The following is an 18495-nucleotide window of genomic DNA, read 5'->3' as shown; positions in this document are numbered from 1 at the left end:
CATTCTCTAGTTAGGAGACTGAGGGGCGTCCAGTCTGCTGTCATTCGCTTAGTGAAAGGCAGAGATGATCCACCCCGTAGTCTCTTCAGCTGCTGCACCTCTTTGCTGATATTTGCTTAGTGCAGGTAGGGATAGTTGAAGGGACTCCATCTCCACATTTTACATTTTACAGGTAAAATGTAAGCATTTAGAAAATAAAAGCACTTGTGTAAATTAGAAACTTTCAGGTCGATTCTCCATGTCTCATAAAAAAAACCAGAAAATTTAAGAGCATTTGCCATGTTTTGATGTATTAAGTTTAATCCCTGGCTTCATTTGTACTCTTTTGATAATGTAATTATATTGATAATGAATTTTTTTCTAGAAAATGGAATTTATTATTTTATTTCATGTAAGAATAATATAGCATTAAAACTAGCTTTTCAAAACTTAAATTATGAGTTGAGAAAAGTAGTATAATGTAATAGAAAAAGCTTTTACATATATTGCTTTTTTTATTATTGATGAAAATTTTGTGAGGTAGATATAGTTATTCTCATTTTACAGTGGGAGTAAGAGAATGAAAGACCTGAAATGATTATTTAGGCAAAGTCTGATTGCTGCTAAGTGACAGATGAGTTGCCAAAACATGTCTGTCTGGCCTTTTTTTTTTTTAATCAAGCCATCTTTTACTCTTCAATAAGAAGTGTCTTTTTAATTGCAAACTGGTATTAATCTTTTGGATTTCCAAATACCATAGGGGTTACCAAACTGATAGAAATAGTTTCGAGATCTATTTCTGCCAGTGTGTTGTGAACTTTACATGGATTTGCTTCGCAGTTTTACTGAACACTTGATACATTTCATTTCATTACATTTTTAAAACAATTTTATGAAATGAGTACCATTGTTACAACTATTTTATAAACAAGGAATCTGAGGCTGAGTGAGATTGAGTAACGTGCCCATTAAGTGACCAAACCGAGACTCTTAAAGCTCTTCTAAAGTTTTGCCTTTTACTTTCATGTAAGTCATGTCTTTTTCATTTTTCAGTGGAAAGAATATTCTGCATAGTTCTTACTTGTCCTTTACAAAGTTAATACTAATGGGTACATTTTACAGTATGCGGAAATACCAAAAGAAAAGTCTAAGCTTATCAAACAGTTCTCTAGGATGTAGCAATATTTTATTTTTCTATAAGCTTGCTGATAATTCAAATGTGTAATATAACAGAAGTTTTTAACATCAGGTTCCTGGATGGAGTGTGAGTGGTTAGTGAATCTTCATATTTGTACATAAAAAAATTACTTATATACATTTTTCTAGGCGGGAGGTTGTAGTTTTTGCAAGATTCTTAAAAGTGATATCAGATCTCAAAATGGTAAGAAGCACTGCATTACAGGAATGAAACCCAAATACCGGTCAGTGTGTGTGGGATCAGGTGGGCAGAGAATGCAGACTTAGGCGTGGGGAGTGCAGAATGCATTATGCAGGAGACAAGAAATGCAACTCAACACAATAATACAATACACTAATGTATCAGTGTGCAGAGAGGAGAAAAATTAATACCAACGAGCGTAACCTAGAGTTCCTCGTCATCCATTTTGTTTAAAAAGAAATCATTAAACTTTCCCCCCACGTCTTATTTTATTTTATTATTAGTTTCAAGTGTATAGTACATCGGTTAGACATTTATTTTATGAAATGATACCCCCTCTGGCTCTACACCTAGCCGTTACATTAATACTAACTACACTCCCTCTGCTGTGCTCCCCACCCTGTGACCATCTCTCAACTACTAATTTATACTTCTTTGACCCTCCACCTCTTTCTCCCAGGCCCCGCAACTCCCCTACCCTCTGACCGTCACCAGATTGTCCTCAGTATTTGTGAGTCTGTTTTTGATTAGTTTGTTTTTTTGTTTGTTTGTTCCTTAGATTCTGCATATAATTGAAATCATATGGTATTTATCTTTCTCTGTCTGACTTATTTTGCTCAGCATGATAACCTCTAGGTCCTCCATGTCATTGCAAATGGTAGGATTTCACTTTTTTTTTTTTTAATGGCTGAGTAACATTCCATTGTATGTATGAATTATAACTTACATATCCAATCGTCTGTTGATGGGCATGTAGGTTGCTTCCATATCTTGGCTATTGTGAATAGCACTGCTGTGAACATCAGGGCGCATAGATCTTTACAAATTAGCGTTTTGGTTTTCTTTGGATAAATGCCAAGGAAAATCAATAAACTTTAAAATATGGGAGGATGGCTTACAAAGGCAACTGTGCATCAAGACCCTCCCTGAGCGGATCTGCCGATTCCTTGTAGAGTGGTTATGCCAGCACTAAAACCATATTCTCTGATAAAAAGCTTTATTGTTTCAGAGACTTTGAAACATTAAAACTATCGAATTTTCTTATTTTTATAATGTCTTAATCAAATTTTGTATTCATAGCTAGGATAGAGAACAGAACTTTGATTGATTTAATTTTGGTTCTGTTTAATGTTTGTGTTGGTTTTCCTGCATTTAGTCAGGGTCCACTCCTGTTACAAACAGCCAGGCTTGGTTATTTGATCAGGTGCTCCAGATGGGGCAGTTGCAGCCGGATATCGGCAAGGCATATGGGCACGTGACAGGCATCTAGGCAGAGATTGGCAAACTTTTACTGTAAAGGGCCAGATAGTAGATATTTTAGGCTTCGCAGGCCAGATGGTCCCTTTGCCACTACTCAACCCTGTTCTTGCAGCATGTTGGTGATCTGAGACATTTGTCAACGGATGGGTGTAGCTGTGTTCCAGTAAAACTTCATTTACACAAACACGCTTTAGGCCAGTTATTTATGAAACCCTGGTCTAGATTAACATGTCAGTATGGTTCTCAATTCAAGAACAGGAGGGTGGCAAAATTAAAAAAAAAAAAATTAATTGTTTGAAATTTAGAATGCATTGGAGAAACAACATTAGAAATAGTAGTTACGTAAGAAGCCTGCTTTACCTTTTAGGTAGCTGAACTAGATGCTGCCTAATTTCTGGAGATCTCTACACGGTTGCCATGGAAGGGCACCAGGAGTGAGAAGGTGGGAAAAGATTGAAACCTGGGTGTTTCCGGTCAGAGTGTGGTCCTGGAGTGGAAGACTTCTCAGTCTTAGAAGGGGAGCAGTTTCAGATTGCGAAGGTGTCCAGAGTGTGTAGCAGGGGTACTTTGCTCCAGGGACATGGAGGGGAAGGTTGTCGAAATTAAGGAAGAGATCAGGAAAGTACAAAGGGAGAATTGCTCTTATCGCGGGAGCGGCAGGCCTCCCGCCTCACTCCTATCTCTTGGTGGTGAGAATGAGTTTTCCATCCCGTTTATCTTGGTTTGTGTCAGCGCCCATGTGTCTGGTAGAGGAAACCTCTTCGCAGGAAGTGGAGGCCGGTAGGGGCATTAGGCTGGGGATGGGGGGTAGAGGTTGAGAAGGAGATCGGGGGCTGCGGTGAGAATAGAGTTTGCTTTTAAGTCTGTGTAATTGTGCCCCTGACGTTGTGAAGGACGGGACGGAGCGGGTAGTTTTGTGTACTCCTGCGGTATAGCCAAGGTGGGGAAGCACACAGTTTCTACACATCACCTCTTATAGCTGGGAGATAAGACAGGGGTCGCTCCTAAGGGTATATGCTTCTTTGGGGTGGGGGTGGGGGTGGGGGGAGATATATTTAAACTAAGGGTAAGGAGTTGAAAACGTAGGACGAGAGCCGGCTGGTTGGAGAAGGTGCTGTGCTAGGGAAATAGAAGGGTTTTGGAGAAAGAAACCCCCTTGGCAGTAGAGAGAAGAGACGATTTCGTCGTGTGTAATTTGGGAGGTGTATTCCCTACTAGGAAGATGGGTTATATTGTAGGTAACAATTTGCAAAGCAAGGCTGCCTGTTCTCAAATTTCCAGATAAAAAGAGCTGTGTATCTTATGACTATAAATTAAGGTGCTTTTTGAATGGGATTTACTACTCTTCTTGTATCATAGAAGAAGTTGTAATAGAAGTAGCTGGGTAGGGCCATGAAACAGATTAGAATTTTTAAAATTATTAAGTCCCTGAGGCTCTAAACTGTTATCACACAGTCTTAATATATGTTTGGTAATTTTGTATCATTAGGTTCAGCCCTGATTTTGGAAGTTTTTGCAATTTAAATTAGCAGTATTTTGATTTTAAGGATTTGCTGCAACTATAAGTTAGAAACTTAGGGAGAAGGATTTCTTCCTAGTGAGGAATGGACTCCAGGCTTAGATAGATCCAAAGGAAACTTTTACACAGGATTCTCCCCTGTATTACCTAGCGTTTTGAAAAAATGGAAATGATAATGACTTTGAAGTTGTGAACTAAAATTTCTAAATCTTTACCGATATTCTCTATTTGTTGATACATCCTTTTCTGGGTTCCTTTAGCTCTTTAGTGTACTTTAAAATAGTTAATTTAGTTTGTCTGGGAAGTCCAGTGTTTCCTCAAGGACAGTCTCTCTGCTTCTGTGGATGGAACACACTTCTTTGTTTCTTTGCATGCTTTGTCATGTTTTTTGTCGGAGCTTGGACATATGACTCTTTTGTAACATGAAGTCAGATTCTTCCCCCTTCTCAGGGTTCATTTTTATTGCTTATGCGGGTTTTAGTTGTAAGTTTGTTGAGCAACTTTTCTAAACTATTTCTGTGATGACTGTATTCTTTGTTGTGTGTGGTCTCTAAAGTGTTCCTTTAGCTTGTGGTGTTTTAACATGGATCTTGAATTCCTGGAGCCAAGAGAGAATATAGAACTCTCCCAGTCTTTGCAGATTGACTCCTTCGGGGCTTGCCCAGGTCGTTTATGACTCTGCCTTCGCCTTCACTTCCTTCTTGCTCGGAGTCTAAAAATTAGCCAGAGGTGAAACTGTAGAGTCTTCTCAGGTCTTTTCTGAGCACAGAGTCTGCCCTGGGTGTGCACGTGGCCTCCCAAGTTCCCAGGCTCACACACAGGATAGCTTTTCAGTGTCTTAATTCTTCAAAGAATCTAATTCTCCAGATTTTCCTCCCAGGCTCTTGGTGTATCTCTTGTTTTGCTTCTACCCTAATTTTTTGCCTCAGGCAGCAGGGATTGTTCATATTTGCCTTTCAGTGTTTCTGAGGAATGCCTTCTGTCTTTTTTTTTTTTTTATCCTGGGGTTTTATGTTAGGCATAGGATGATTTTTATACTGTTTCGGCAAATGATTTTGTAACAAATGCAAAAAAGTTAGGTAAATTTTACTTGCTCCAGGGATTAGTGCAGTTAAATTTATGGATTCCCTCCTTGAACCAATTTGAATAACTGTTAAATTCATCACCTCCATTCTTATAACCACTGACACATGGACTACCCTGTGTAGTCCTGTCTTTAGACCTTCCCCATTGATTCACTGAATGACTTGGAATTCCCCAAACATATCATACTATTTTATGAGCCGCTAAGTCTTTACACATGCTTCTTCCAGGAATAATGTTATATGTTATTCTTTTCATATACTTTCAATATACATACCAGATTAAGTTTGGTAACATTTTGTTTAGGATTTTTGTATGAGGGATACTTGTAATTTTTATTTTTTCTTGTGTTAGTTTTGTCAGGTTAGTTAGACGTTTAAAATAATTTCTGCATTTCATCCAAAATGTTAAATTCATTGATGCGAAATTGTCCTTAATGTCCTATTCTTTCTGTAACATCAGTAGTTGTGTCTGTCTTTTCTTTTTGATAATGGAAATTAGTATTTTCCTTTTCTCATGATTAGTTTTGCTAGGGCGTTATTAATTTTATTAGTCTTTATAAAGCCAACTTTTAGTTGTATTAATTTCCTTTATTATATGACTTTTTTTCTATTTCAGAGATTTCTGTTCTTTATTATTCCCTTCCTTATACTGTCTTGTGGTTTAATTTTCTGCTATTTTTCTAGCTTCTTGAGCTGTAACCTTGGATAATCGATTATCAATTTTCTAATACGTTTAGAACTATATATTTATTTCTAAATATTGGTTTAGCTTCATCTCATAAATTTTGATATGCTGTGGTTTTAGTATTCCATTCAAATATTTTCTAATTGCCCTTGTGACTTAGAATCTATCGCTTAATTTTCAGACGTTTGGAAATTATTAATTTACCTTTTTTTGGGTGTGTGTGGTCACTGCCACTAATTGCATGGCTTTTAGAGGCATGATGACTGTTGCCAGCTGGCATTGATTGATTAAACTGATTTAATGCAATTCTGGTGTTACTTGTTGCTATCGTTTAAGAACAAGTATTCATTTAAAGAAAGTGGGAATTTATATTTCTCACTGTTGGCCCCTGCTCCTGAAAGACTTTTAGAGGCCTAAAATGTTATAAAAAAAATCTGGGGTTCAAGGTTCTCGAGAGCATCCACCCAGATGGCTCCTAGGTGTCAGGGTTTCCTTCCTCTTAGGGGCACCATCTTTAGCACTGAAGTCTTGGCAGGGCTGTGAATTAAACTTCTTAGTAATTCTCTTCCTCTCATGGTCTGGCCTTGGCCCTGTTTTTGAGCTCGATCTCCCCTCTGGCTTCACGAGTAGAGTCTCTTTAAATGTCACAGAGCCTCTTGGCTTTTACACTGTATCTAAAACCGTGGTGGGTGAATTCAGTCTCAGGATGTTGGCAGAAGCTGCTCATGGGGGAGCGTCTCGCTAGAGGCACTCTGCTAAGGGTTTCTTCCTTTAGCATATCAGTGGCTTTTAACAGCAGTCAACTAATTCTACACCCCTTAGAATTGCCCTTGCTAGTATATTTCTCAAATGGGAGAGAGATCGCATAACCCTCTTGTTATTAGTCAGTGCGTCACCTTCCACTGGTATCCCATCTTAATTCCCCGCAAGTGACAGTCTTTGTCACTGTGATGCTATAGCGTGCTGTAGCATGCCATAGTCTATTACCACTCTGTCTGCCACCCTCAGTGTGGCTCTTGTTGCCCTCTGGTCAGTGAGTGGTCCAGCCCCAGAATCTCGTCCTTAAGACCTGTTTCCTGATACTAATTGTTAGTTTGGTCACCCTCCCCTCCACCACCCTGAAGCAGATGCCGAGATAAGAATTGAGCACATGTGGTATATTTGAGAGATGCAGGGACACTGACAAAAGTGGTGTGGAGAAGAGAAGGAGCCAAGATGAGATGTGTTCTCAGGTCAGCTGCCACGGGGGGTGGCTGGAGCGTAATCCCACAGGAAAATGCTAGGGGGGAAATGTATTTCAGTATTATCCCAGCAAAGAGGGTAAGGAAGCTTGGGGTATTTATATTCTTTAAACCAAATCATTCATTGGCGAAGGGCTGCCCCTGGGAGGATGTGGATTTGCAGGCGCTTTCAGCCCACCACGTGCACAGGAAGAGTGGGTTCCAGCAGTCAGAACGGGGCCCTTCAACAAAGACGCAGGTGCTGGCCTGAGGAAGTTGGGTTGGAGTGTATGGAAATGCTAATGGGCCCTGCGAGGATATGGATGCAGTTCAGACATTGCCGGCCACTACATTAAGATGTGTCTATTTTCAACTCTGCAAGATAATACCAAATCACTTTCTAAAGTTGTTGTAATGATTTATTCCTATGAGAATTCTTTTTCTCCACATCCTTGCCAGTATTTTATCAACCAATCTTTTAAATTGTAGCCATTTCGTTGGGTGCATAGAGGTATGTTGTGATTTCATTTTGCATATCCTTGATTTTCATTATTGATTGGTTTGGATCCAATCAGGAAAGAGAATCACACAGTAATTTGAATAGGGATTGGAGTAATGGGAAATTGGCTCGTAAGAAGTAAAGAGAACTCTGAAAATACAACAATAGTCGACATAAGGAACAACCACTACCATAATGATAGGTGAGACAGAGCACTTCAGAAAGAGCCCCGCCTCCTGGCCTGAGACCTTGTTGGGAGGGCCTGGTTGCGGCTTACTCTGTGCCCTATGGAACTTGCCATGGTTCCCTGATAGGATGTTGGGGAAAGCTATTCATAGGGCAGTATTCTGCTGGAGGCACTCTGGTGCAAAATTGCCTGAAGGGAAGGGCTGGGGGGAGCTGTGGGTGGCTAGGTGCTGATGGCCATCCTGTACTGTAGAGCCTAGTGAAGGAGAAGCCAGCTAGCTGCAGGAGCTTGTTGAGTAAGTCCATTGGAAGCAAAATACTTCTCTCCTGTAGTCTCTCTGGTGCACTCTACTGACAAAGCATGCCAGCTTAACATCATGCCATCTGGCAAAGAAAATATGTTTATAGGACTCAGATCCATTGCCACAGAGTAGGCAAATAGTATGGATTTTGAGATGAGAAGCGCGATGGATCACTGGCATAGTCTACCCTTTGATTATTCATCATCTGTATGCTTCCTTTTAAACATGTGAACTCCCCAACAACCAAACAACACTATATTTCTACACAAAGAAATACACTTCCAAGCAAAGAAATTCTCATCTTTTGTCAAAAACGAGGAAACATACATTTCTGTGAGTCATTGTAGCTATCATTGGTTGCATTAATCTTCATATTCAATCATAGTCACACTGGATATTCCATTATCTAAAGTCTAAATGTAAAGTTAACTTACCACAACTTGCATATAAAATGAAAAAGTGAGAATATATACATATAACAAGTAAATAGAAACTTTGCAAAGCTATACGATCTTTGTTTCTGCAGCTTATTATGAGACCGTAATTAACATCTGCGGTTTGGTTCTTCCACTCCCTGTTCTATATTTCCTTTGCCCTTAACTATAGTCTCAGCTCCTTGGAGGTTTACTTGGTGCAGAGACCGAAACTTAACAAGTTGAATCTTCAGTCATTCTGCTGTAGTTTGGGTATTTTCACAGACTCATCTTCCAGATCTCTCATCGTGTTTTAGCAGTGTTCAGTGTGTTGTTAAACCTGTCCATTCAGTTCTTCATTTTGATTAGGGTGATTTTCAGGATTAGAATTTTCATTACTTTTTTTTTTTTCCAAATATCCTATGTTACTTTTTAAAGTTTTCAATTAACTGCCAAAATTTAAAATCTTGTCTTTTGTCTTTTTGAATTTAGTAAAGCCTATTCGTTTTATAGGACACATCTGATAATCTCCATAATTGAAATATCTTCAGGTCTCTTTCTGTCTATTTGTTCTTATTTTGTTGTTTTCTATGCTTAATTATTTTTGCTTAATTATTTTTGATCATGCTAGACATTTTACTTGAAAAAATTATTGGTAGAAATAATTTGAGACCTAGAATAATGTTACTTTTCTTTAGAGAGTATTTTTTGTGTGACCTGTTAGGAGCCTTGGCATACTAGCAGTTCCGGTATCTCCTTAAAGCAATTGTAAATCTTGGGGTTTTCTGCCACTTATATGACTCGTATTTAGGCTGCAACTCATGTAAGGGCTAGTTTACTTCTGGTGCAGCCTTAACCTAATTGCAAGCCATTGTGTCCCAATTCAAAGTGCCATGTTATTTGAGCCCCTACCATTTGTGGGCCATTGTCTCCAACTTTTGACTCCCTCCCTCCTTGAGGCTGCCAAAAGCACCCAGCCTTTGGCAGTGTCTTCTAAAGACAAATCTCTCTAGAGCAAAAGCAGTTCTGAATGCCCGGCTCCTCTGAAAGAATTTGCCACTTCTGGATCTTGGCGTAGTAAATCTTACCATTTAGTTACTTATAAGATGTTGTTAAGAATTTAAAATTGTCCTTTAGCTTTTTTTTTTTTTTTTTTTCTGGTTTCAATTCTTTTAAATTTATTGAGACATATTTTATGGCCCATCATATGATCCAGCTTGGCGAATACTCCCTGTGTTCTTGTAAGAAGTTATATGCAGCAGTTGTGTGTGTAAAATTCTACAGGTCTTCTCGATTGACCCTTTGACTATTATTTAATGTCCTTCTGTATCTCTCATAATATTCCTTGCTCTGAAGTCTACTTTTTCTTTTTTTCTTTTTAAAAATTTTTAACATTTTCTTTTTTTTTTTTTTTTTTTACTCCTTACCCCACTCCCCCGCCCCCACTGGTAACCTCTAGTCCATTGTCCATGTCATGAGTCTCTATTTGTCTGTTCTATTCATTTGTTGTTTTTAGGTTTATATCCCACATATAAGTGATATCATGTGATTTTCAACCTTTCTGTCTGGCTTATTTCGCTTAGTATGATTATTTCAAGGTCTATCCATGTAGTTGCAAATGGCAGTATTTCATCTCTTCTTATGGCTGAGTAATATTCTATTGTATATATGTACCACAGCTTCTTTATCCAATCATCTATCATAGGACGTTTCGGTTGCTTCCATGTCCTGGCCACTGTGAATACTGCTGTGAACATTGGTGTGCAAATACGTCCTTTGGATTTTTAAGTTGTATTTAGTGGAGAGCTTGTCTGAATTACTTACTGCCTCTGGTATTATTGGAAGTGAAAAATCAGGACAAGTTTTTTAACCTGTTACTTAAACTGTGTTTCCATTTTTGTCATATGTTTTTGAGATTTTTAAATGAGGTAACACATAATGTGCTTGTAATAGCACCTGACGCATAGAAAATGCTCAGTTTATTATTTCATTAATTTGAGAACATTGGAATTTGTTGTTCTTCAAAACATATCCAAATATGAATTAACCCATTTATTGCCCAAAGTAATTGGCAGGGATTATGAATGATTTACAAATAACATTCATATTGACTCATCTTTCTGTCAACCCTGATTTAGGTCAATGAAACTTTTCCCCGTTGATGTTTTTAAGACTCTGTGATACAAGGGACATTTAATTTTATCTAAAACTAGATGATGACCTTGATATCTATGTGTGTATATATGTAAATTGTATATGTGAATATATAAAGACTGATAAGCCCGGATGTGTGCATATGCATATATACATGTATAAAGACTAAGAGAAACTATTTTAATTATTTAAAATATGGTCTTTTGTTGATAAAATAATTGGGCTGGAGCTAAGAAGAACAAAATGAAGTAAATTGGCATCTTGTTTTAAATGTTTTTGAATTCTGAAAATCTGAAAAAGTTTTTCTAATTATCTTTTTTTCATGCTTAAAATAGAAGATAATTATAAAACCTTTGATTTACCTTATTTTTAAAATCGATCGAGTTCTTGGACTAGGTATGAAGTAGACAAGAGAAAATGGTAATAAAAACAAGTAGCCGAACTTTAGTAAGTCTGGCGATGGCTGCTTTAGCAGTCCAGGTACATGAAAAACAAATATAGCTCTCAGTGTAACTCTTGAAAGTTGTATGACATATACTATTTCTGTATTCCACAGATATGCATCTTTCAGAGTGTATTTGATTTTCCTTCTTTGGCCTGCACCTAATTTTTGTGCAGAGGAAATTTAGCTTAATCTATTTTGCATCGACATTCAACCCATCAATACAATACTCAGTTTTCTCAGTGCATTTTCCCTTTACGTAAAATGAAACAGTCATAATGCATCAAGGCTTAAAGTAATCCAAAATAAATTTCTTTTGAGGTGTAGAGAGGTATATGGCAATTTGGAAGTTTTTGTAAGTTTTGAATAAAGTTTCCTTTTTGGAAATTGCTGCATCCCATTCCTTTGGTTTAGTCTTTTTAATTTTCTTATGTTATTATTTATATGTCTTAAATTTACTTTAAGGTAATTATTGTCATGATTTTGTTTTCTAGGTTAACAGAACCTTCTGGATATTTAACAGATGGTCCAATTAACTATAAGTATAAAACTAAATGTACATGGCTAATCGAAGGATAGTAAGTATACAGTTTGGGTTAAATTATTTTTTTTTGAAATGATGAAGGGATCATATCAACGTTAAAGTATTAAAATATAACAACCTTATAATTATGTAGCTTATTCGGTTGCTTCTTATTGGAAAACATTCACAATATTTTTATGGGATTTACAACTTTTAGATATCACATTTAATATAAATTACAGTATCCCTTCCCTTGGGATTATAGTTTGATTTTTCCATATATTTTATTTTTGAATTATGTTAGTGCATCATTAAATAAAACAGGCATTTTTGACTTGTTTTAAGCATCTTATTATGGAATTTGAAAACTCCATAAAGTATATAAAAATATTCCATACTGAATTATGCCATTGGTTCATACTAGTCAGTATTTTAATTCCAAAGATGTTAAAAAAGATAACATTTTGTAGAAGAGAGAGTTATCATTTTAGAGGTATTTTTCAATAATCAGGGCTTGAGACCGAAGTTATCTATTTGAACCTATTATGACTGGATTATAAATGAGTTGATATGAATAATTTTCGTATCATTTTATTATTTTTAAAGAGTGTAATTGGAAGACTGGTTTTTTGGGGGGTTATTTTAGAAATGTTTTAGAACTTCAAAGTTATAAATTCCCTATGTACCTTTGGTCTCATTTTGTTTATTTGTTAATAGTATATTGAGACCTTTCAATTAAAATTTGAAGATCTTATTAGGGCCTCTAGTTAAATGTTGTATAGGAATAAGGAAACTTCTTGAGTGTTGAATTTTAAAAATCAACTTTATTTAAGTACAGTTTGCATGCAATAAAATGCACCCATATTAAATGTACAGTTCAGTAAAGTTTCAATAGTGTATACAATCTGTGTAATCTTCATCTTAATGAAAACTTAGAACATTTCCTGTTGACTAAGTTTTAGAAAATTGATGTTACATATGTATGGCCTGTTAATAGATTTGGAAGTTGCAGGTCATGTTTTACGAATTGGCTATGACTACTTATAAATCTTTTACAGTGGTGACTTAACGATTTGTAACAAAATTATCTATAAATAGGTTTTTAATAAAATGCTCTAAGATTTCTTCAGACTGTGCTTTGCATATTACATATTAATTAAAAATATTTTAATTTTTTCAGTCCAAATGCAGTATTAAGATTAAGATTCAATCATTTTGCTACAGAATGTAGCTGGGATCATATGTATGTTTATGATGGAGATTCAATATATGCACCTTTAATAGCTGTACTTAGGTGAGTAATTATGTTTAAGTGATGAGCTTAGAGTTGTAGAAAAGTAACTATGTATAATTTGTTAATTTGTTGTACTACAACAATTTTGCAGAGATATAGATGGTGTAATTTCAAAGATGGTTATACTACTATTTTGCAACTGTGACTTTCAACTTAGGTATAAATATAAAGTGTAAATATTGATATAGCAAACATAAGTACTATATTAGAAATATAGATTTCTTAAAGATCCTTTATTCTGGCTGTATACTGTTTATTCTTTCAAAGCGATTTGAATATGTGAGCTCTAGCTGACTATGTGAGCTCTAGCTGACAAAATAAATAGGTATCTATATTTTATAGTTGTCTATTTTAGTAAAATGATATAATTTTAAATTCATTAAAAAAGGTTAAGGTATGCATTATGTAATGATTTAATAAAGAAGCTGTGTCTTTCACTTCTCAAAATTTGAGAATTTTGGTGACTTTAAAATATTTTATTAGGTAGTCAGACTTAATTTGAAAATCGTAGCATTTTCAGTATCAATTTAAAAATCTTTTCTATGTATGTATGTACGAATTATTATAAAATGTTTTGTGAATAGGATAAAATATATTAGACAGGAAAGATTTTGACCATGTAGAGTAGACTTTTTATAACTGATATGATTACTGCTCAGTTACTCATTACAGTATTCCTTATTTTTTTATTTATACAGTGTCTCTTACATGTTCAGTCATTGTTAAAAATTTAAACATAGATAAAAGTTTATTGTTAAATATAGATAAAATTTTCTGTTTTTTATTTACACTATTTATGTTGCAAATACTCTGTTTATCAGAAATGTGAACTTTTATTTTTTTGCACAAACAGGTACGGACTTGTATTTTCAAATGATTATTTAGAGTGACTCCTTGGGAGCTTAGGCACTTGTTCTGTGATATTCTTATTGCTCAAAATACTTTTAGAACTTAATATTTGAATTGTTTGAAAATTATGTAAATGGTTAGCTACGAATAGCCCTTCATCTAAGGGCAATAGAAAATGGAGTAGCCTTGTGAATAATTACGTTGTAAGATAATTCATCGTGACGGTTAGATAAGATCTTGAGTTTGTACCTTTATTTTTAGCAATTTAGATGTCACTCTGCTATTATTACTCTATTTTTATGACACTGTTGACTGACCATCATTTAGATGTGTGCCTTTTCACTGTTTTTCTAGTAGTTGTAATGACTTTGCATTAATTAACAGTGGTCCATTAACACTCTTACCAACCCTTTTCTTGACACGAAAGGAACCTTTTGTAAGATAATTAGCAGGATGGGATTTAATATATGATTATGGAGGTAGAACAAGTGACTTTTCATTAGCAAGTGTTTCTGTTAGCTATCCTGAGGGAGTTGGAAAAGTCATGTTTATTGAATATCCACTTGACGCTAAGCACTGTAGTAGGCAGTTTAAATGTCATCTAATCCTTACAAGGATCTTGTGGAAGAATTACTGTTATCCCCATTTTACAGTTGAGAAAGTTGAGATTCAGAGAAATTAAGTTGAGATTCAGAGAAATTAAGTCCTGGCTCTACCACCTAGTATAAAAATTAAGTTTTATACTAGGTGGTAGAGCCAGGATTAGGACTTTGACAGTCTCCTGACTTAAAAACTAAACTGTTTGTATTTTATCTTCCTAAGAATTCCAAATCTAATTGTCCATTCTATTCCAATTGCATAAGTATTTGCTATTTGACAAACATTTGAAAACCTGCTCAATTCCAGAGACTGTCATAAGCCTGGGGTTGTAGGAAGGAATAAAATATAGGCTATTGCAATGACGTCAGATACCAACTACCTGGAGTTGGGCCAAACTTACAGGTTCAGAGCACAGGCCTCCATAAAACTATCCTTAGTTCAGACACCAGCTGTAAGTTCAGGGGTCCCCAGGCCACTCACCCTTCTGACCAGCTGGCTACAAATTTAGGGGTTCATGCTATCCTTTCAAGTTCAATAATTCTCTAAAATGACTCACTGGACTCAGGAAAGCACTATAGTTATCATTATAATTTTATTATAAAGGATAAAAATCAGAACCAGCCAAATGAAGATACATGTAGGGAGAGGCCTAGGAGGGTCATAAAGAAACTTCTGTGTCCTCAGGACGTGATACTCTCCCAGCACATCCATGTGTATCGCCATCCAGGAAGCTCACCTGAGCTACGGATGTCCAAAGTTTTTATTGGGGTTTCACAATGCAGCTATGATTGGTGGAATCATTGGCCAGACTCGCTCTCTAGTGCCCCTCCTTTTCTCTGGAAGTCACATTAATTTCTTATCAAAGCCCTAACCTTTTAAAAGTTCCCTGGAGAGCTTGTCTTTTACTAGTTAACTTTTATTCCTAGTCTTTGGGGGCCCTGGGTCAAAGTGAACTTGGCTTTAAGTGAAAATTTATATATGAGTTAAGTAAAAACCCACCCTATAGTATTTTGACAGGACGGATAGCAGGACAACAGGGCAAAATGGGACAGTGTCATCTAAATGTAAGACTATAAGAAGGAATGTGGTGGCAAGAGAGTAGGTGTCAGCTTGTTGGCAGCAGTAGACCTAATTGGGTGAGAAATGGATAGAAACTCGTTTTAGATTTATCCTCCTTCTAGGTGTTCATTTCAGCATGGTACTTGGTGACTATGAGAAGAATATTTTTGAGTAAATTTTATGTGGTTAACAATTATGTATATTAATATATACAATGTTCAATTTTTCTCTCTTATAGTGGTTTGATAGTCCCTGAAATAAGGGGAAATGAAACTGTGCCTGAAGTTGTTACAACATCTGGCTATGCACTGTTACATTTTTTTAGTGATGCTGCATATAATCTAACTGGTTTCAACATTTTTTATTCGTAAGTATATTTTTAAAATTCCATTTGGTGGTGATTCTTATAATTTGACTTAAAAGAGTTTATTGTTTTTGTAACTGTCTTATATAGGAGGAGCGATCTAGTGCGTTACATTTAAAAATATATAGGATCTTTTCCTAAGTGACATAAAACCTTAATAACATGCCTCAAAATACTGTCTAAGCTTGTGTTAGGATAAATTCTAAGCCTCAGGACATTATGCTCGCATAAATTTGATTGAAATTTATTTACAAAATTTAAAATTGTTTGTTGGTAAGTCATTAAGTATTTAGAATCAGCAATTATAAGATTAATTTGTCTGAAGTATTTGTGCAAAGAGCATAAATATATAGTAGAATGTAATTGGTTAAGAGGCCTTAAAATTTGACAAACATCTCATTTCTATATAACCGTATGTAGGTGATAGCATGCTGTTTAAATATTATATAACCAAGTTATATCTTGGTTTCTTATGTAGTTTCTTATATAGTTTCAGGTATTCATGAATTTAATTTTTTTCCGTAAAATATATATTCAAAACATTTGAGTACTTAAGTCTTTATAAAGCATTCTGCTTGGAACTGTGCATATCTTGCAGATGTTGAGTGTGTGGTCCTTGGAAGTTTGGAGTCTTGGTAGCCAAGTAAACTCATTGGATGAACTAAGGTCAACTGCAAGTAAATGTAACCGAATTGCATTAGGGGTAAAAGGGTACACAGTTTAGTAGAAGTCTCATTGTGAAATTGTGTTAAATGCAGTATATAAGACAACATAAAAATGATAAAGCTCATTTTTATCAACCCAAATTATTTTTCAATTATCTTGAATTTGAATATATATGAATTATCTTTTACAGAATCAATTCTTGTCCTAACAATTGCTCCGGTCATGGGAAGTGTACAACTAGTATCTCTGTTCCGAGTCAAGTATATTGTGAATGTGACAAATACTGGAAGGGTGAAGCGTGTGACATTCCTTACTGTAAAGCCAATTGCGGTAGTCCAGATCATGGTTACTGTGACCTAACAGGAGAAAAACTGTGTGTCTGCAATGATAGCTGGCAAGGTAAGATTGTATGGTGTGATGGCTTTTGAAACATTCGTTTATGTATCTGATAGATTAAAACAAATCTGCAGTCATCTGTTTTGCTATTGTTTGCAACACCCAAATCTCACGTTATTTGTTTTACTTTTAGAATGTTCAGTTAACAACCAGTTAACTTCTTAATAGTGTGCTTCTTCACAAATAGAATTGGTAAGATTTTGTTTACCTGCTGTTTTGAGAATCAGGTGAAGTTATATATGAAGCTCTTTTTAAATTGTAGGTATGTGATCATTAAGATCGTTTGTAATTTTTTTGTTGAATCCTTAAAGATTTGATGAATTTATGAATTTAATGCATGGTGCATTTAGATTTGAGTTTTGGTGGGTAAATAGTTTAAATAGTTTATTGCAAAAATAGATACGAATCTTCAAGGTATTACAGCAAATTAAACTTATATCTTAGGAAAGACTGACCTCTTGTGGCTATTTTTAAAAGAGCATAAAATTTTTAAAAGTAGAAGATACAGTATTTATTTTAGCTGCTCATTGCAAAAGATTCCTGGGAAAGAATTTCTAAACATTATTAATGAGTATCTATTATTAAAGATTAATTTTAGATTACATTGGTTTTTAGTTTACTTAAGTATTTGGGTATTAAATTGCAAATTTTGTCATTGTGGAATTAAATGAAGAGGTAGGCCTGCTATCCATATACTTACCTATCTGTAGCTTACTTTGTGCTAATTGTATTTACATATTGAGAGCTTAATTTGTGCCAAGATATTAATCCTGTTGGTAGAGGGAACTTTGACTCAGGAAATACATATTCTGAAGTTATATGACCATATATTGTAATAATACAGTGTTGCGATTGTTGCTATCAACCCCATTTAAGTAGAAACCAAAGGGAATATGGTCCTAGTATATAAGTTGTATTCATCATTCTTGAGATAACTTTTAAAAAAACATGTTATTGAGTATGCTGAATACTTCAAGGAATTCTTTTAGGCTTTGTATAAATGATCCCATCTTAAACCCACGTCATTTCATTAAAAAAAATTGCTCCAACCACACAAAATGCCAGTGATTACTTATTGAATTGCATTGATGATGATGACAGATACAGATTTCTCAGTATCTTAATTATATGGTCATGTATTTTATTAAGTGGCTATTTTAATAATCTGTGACCTTCTAAAAAGTGTCTTGAGGCATATATTTTTTAATTTCAGTCTTGAAACTAAAATAATGTCCTTTTCTAAGGAGATAATAATATATCAAGAATACATTTAAAATAAGGCCCGAGATAGGGAGGTACAACTTATAAGCATAATGTTTTTCAAACTGCTCTTCAACTGCTGTTAGTCTCCGTTTTATTTCAACAGTCTTGAAAGCAAAGAGGGTATACTTTTGTATAATGCTGTTCTCTGTGAACATATCTGCCTTTTTTTGTTCTTTACTTTTATCAGTCCTTTGAAATGCTTTATTTTCTGGAAGTTTTGTAATAGAGATCTGGTTCAAGATGTTATCTTTTGTTTTTCTGTCTTTTGTTCACTGGCCTTTCACATATTCTCTTCAGTAATGCCTCAAATAATAAAAATTCTTGATTCTTATATATCTAAGCAGATGGAAATGGGGAGC

The 18495-nt window shown here is 35.3% G+C and overlaps 2 protein-coding genes across 17 annotated transcripts in view; one reads left to right on the top strand and one right to left on the bottom strand.

The window, feature by feature from the left end:
- Positions 1 to 18495, top strand: part of ATRNL1 (attractin like 1) — a 627375-nt gene that overhangs the window by 9349 nt on the left and 599531 nt on the right. For 15 of the 16 annotated variants that reach the window (XR_005654640.1, XR_005654641.1, XM_039871115.1 and 12 more), the window contains exons 2-5: positions 11617 to 11700; positions 12826 to 12939; positions 15686 to 15814; positions 16668 to 16876. Coding sequence is in view for 14 of the 16 variants with exons in the window: in XM_039871115.1 (XP_039727049.1) it covers positions 11617 to 11700; positions 12826 to 12939; positions 15686 to 15814; positions 16668 to 16876 (536 nt within the window). In the remaining 2 variants the exon portion in view is untranslated. Of the gene's footprint in view, positions 1 to 11616; positions 11701 to 12825; positions 12940 to 15682; positions 15815 to 16409; positions 16478 to 16667; positions 16877 to 18495 lie in introns of those variants that run through there. The other variant, XM_039871121.1, reaches the window with a different exon arrangement.
- The window catches only part of LOC120609742 (translation initiation factor IF-2-like), a 449818-nt gene that overhangs the window by 11269 nt on the left and 420054 nt on the right, over positions 1 to 18495 (bottom strand). The gene's annotated exons all lie outside the window — the stretch shown is intronic.

This window comes from Pteropus medius, unplaced genomic scaffold (genome assembly GCF_902729225.1).
Source record: "Pteropus medius unplaced genomic scaffold, Ma_sr-lr_union100, whole genome shotgun sequence".
Taxonomy (NCBI): Eukaryota; Metazoa; Chordata; class Mammalia; order Chiroptera; family Pteropodidae; genus Pteropus; species Pteropus medius.
This window is presented reverse-complemented; position numbering and strand designations above follow the sequence as displayed.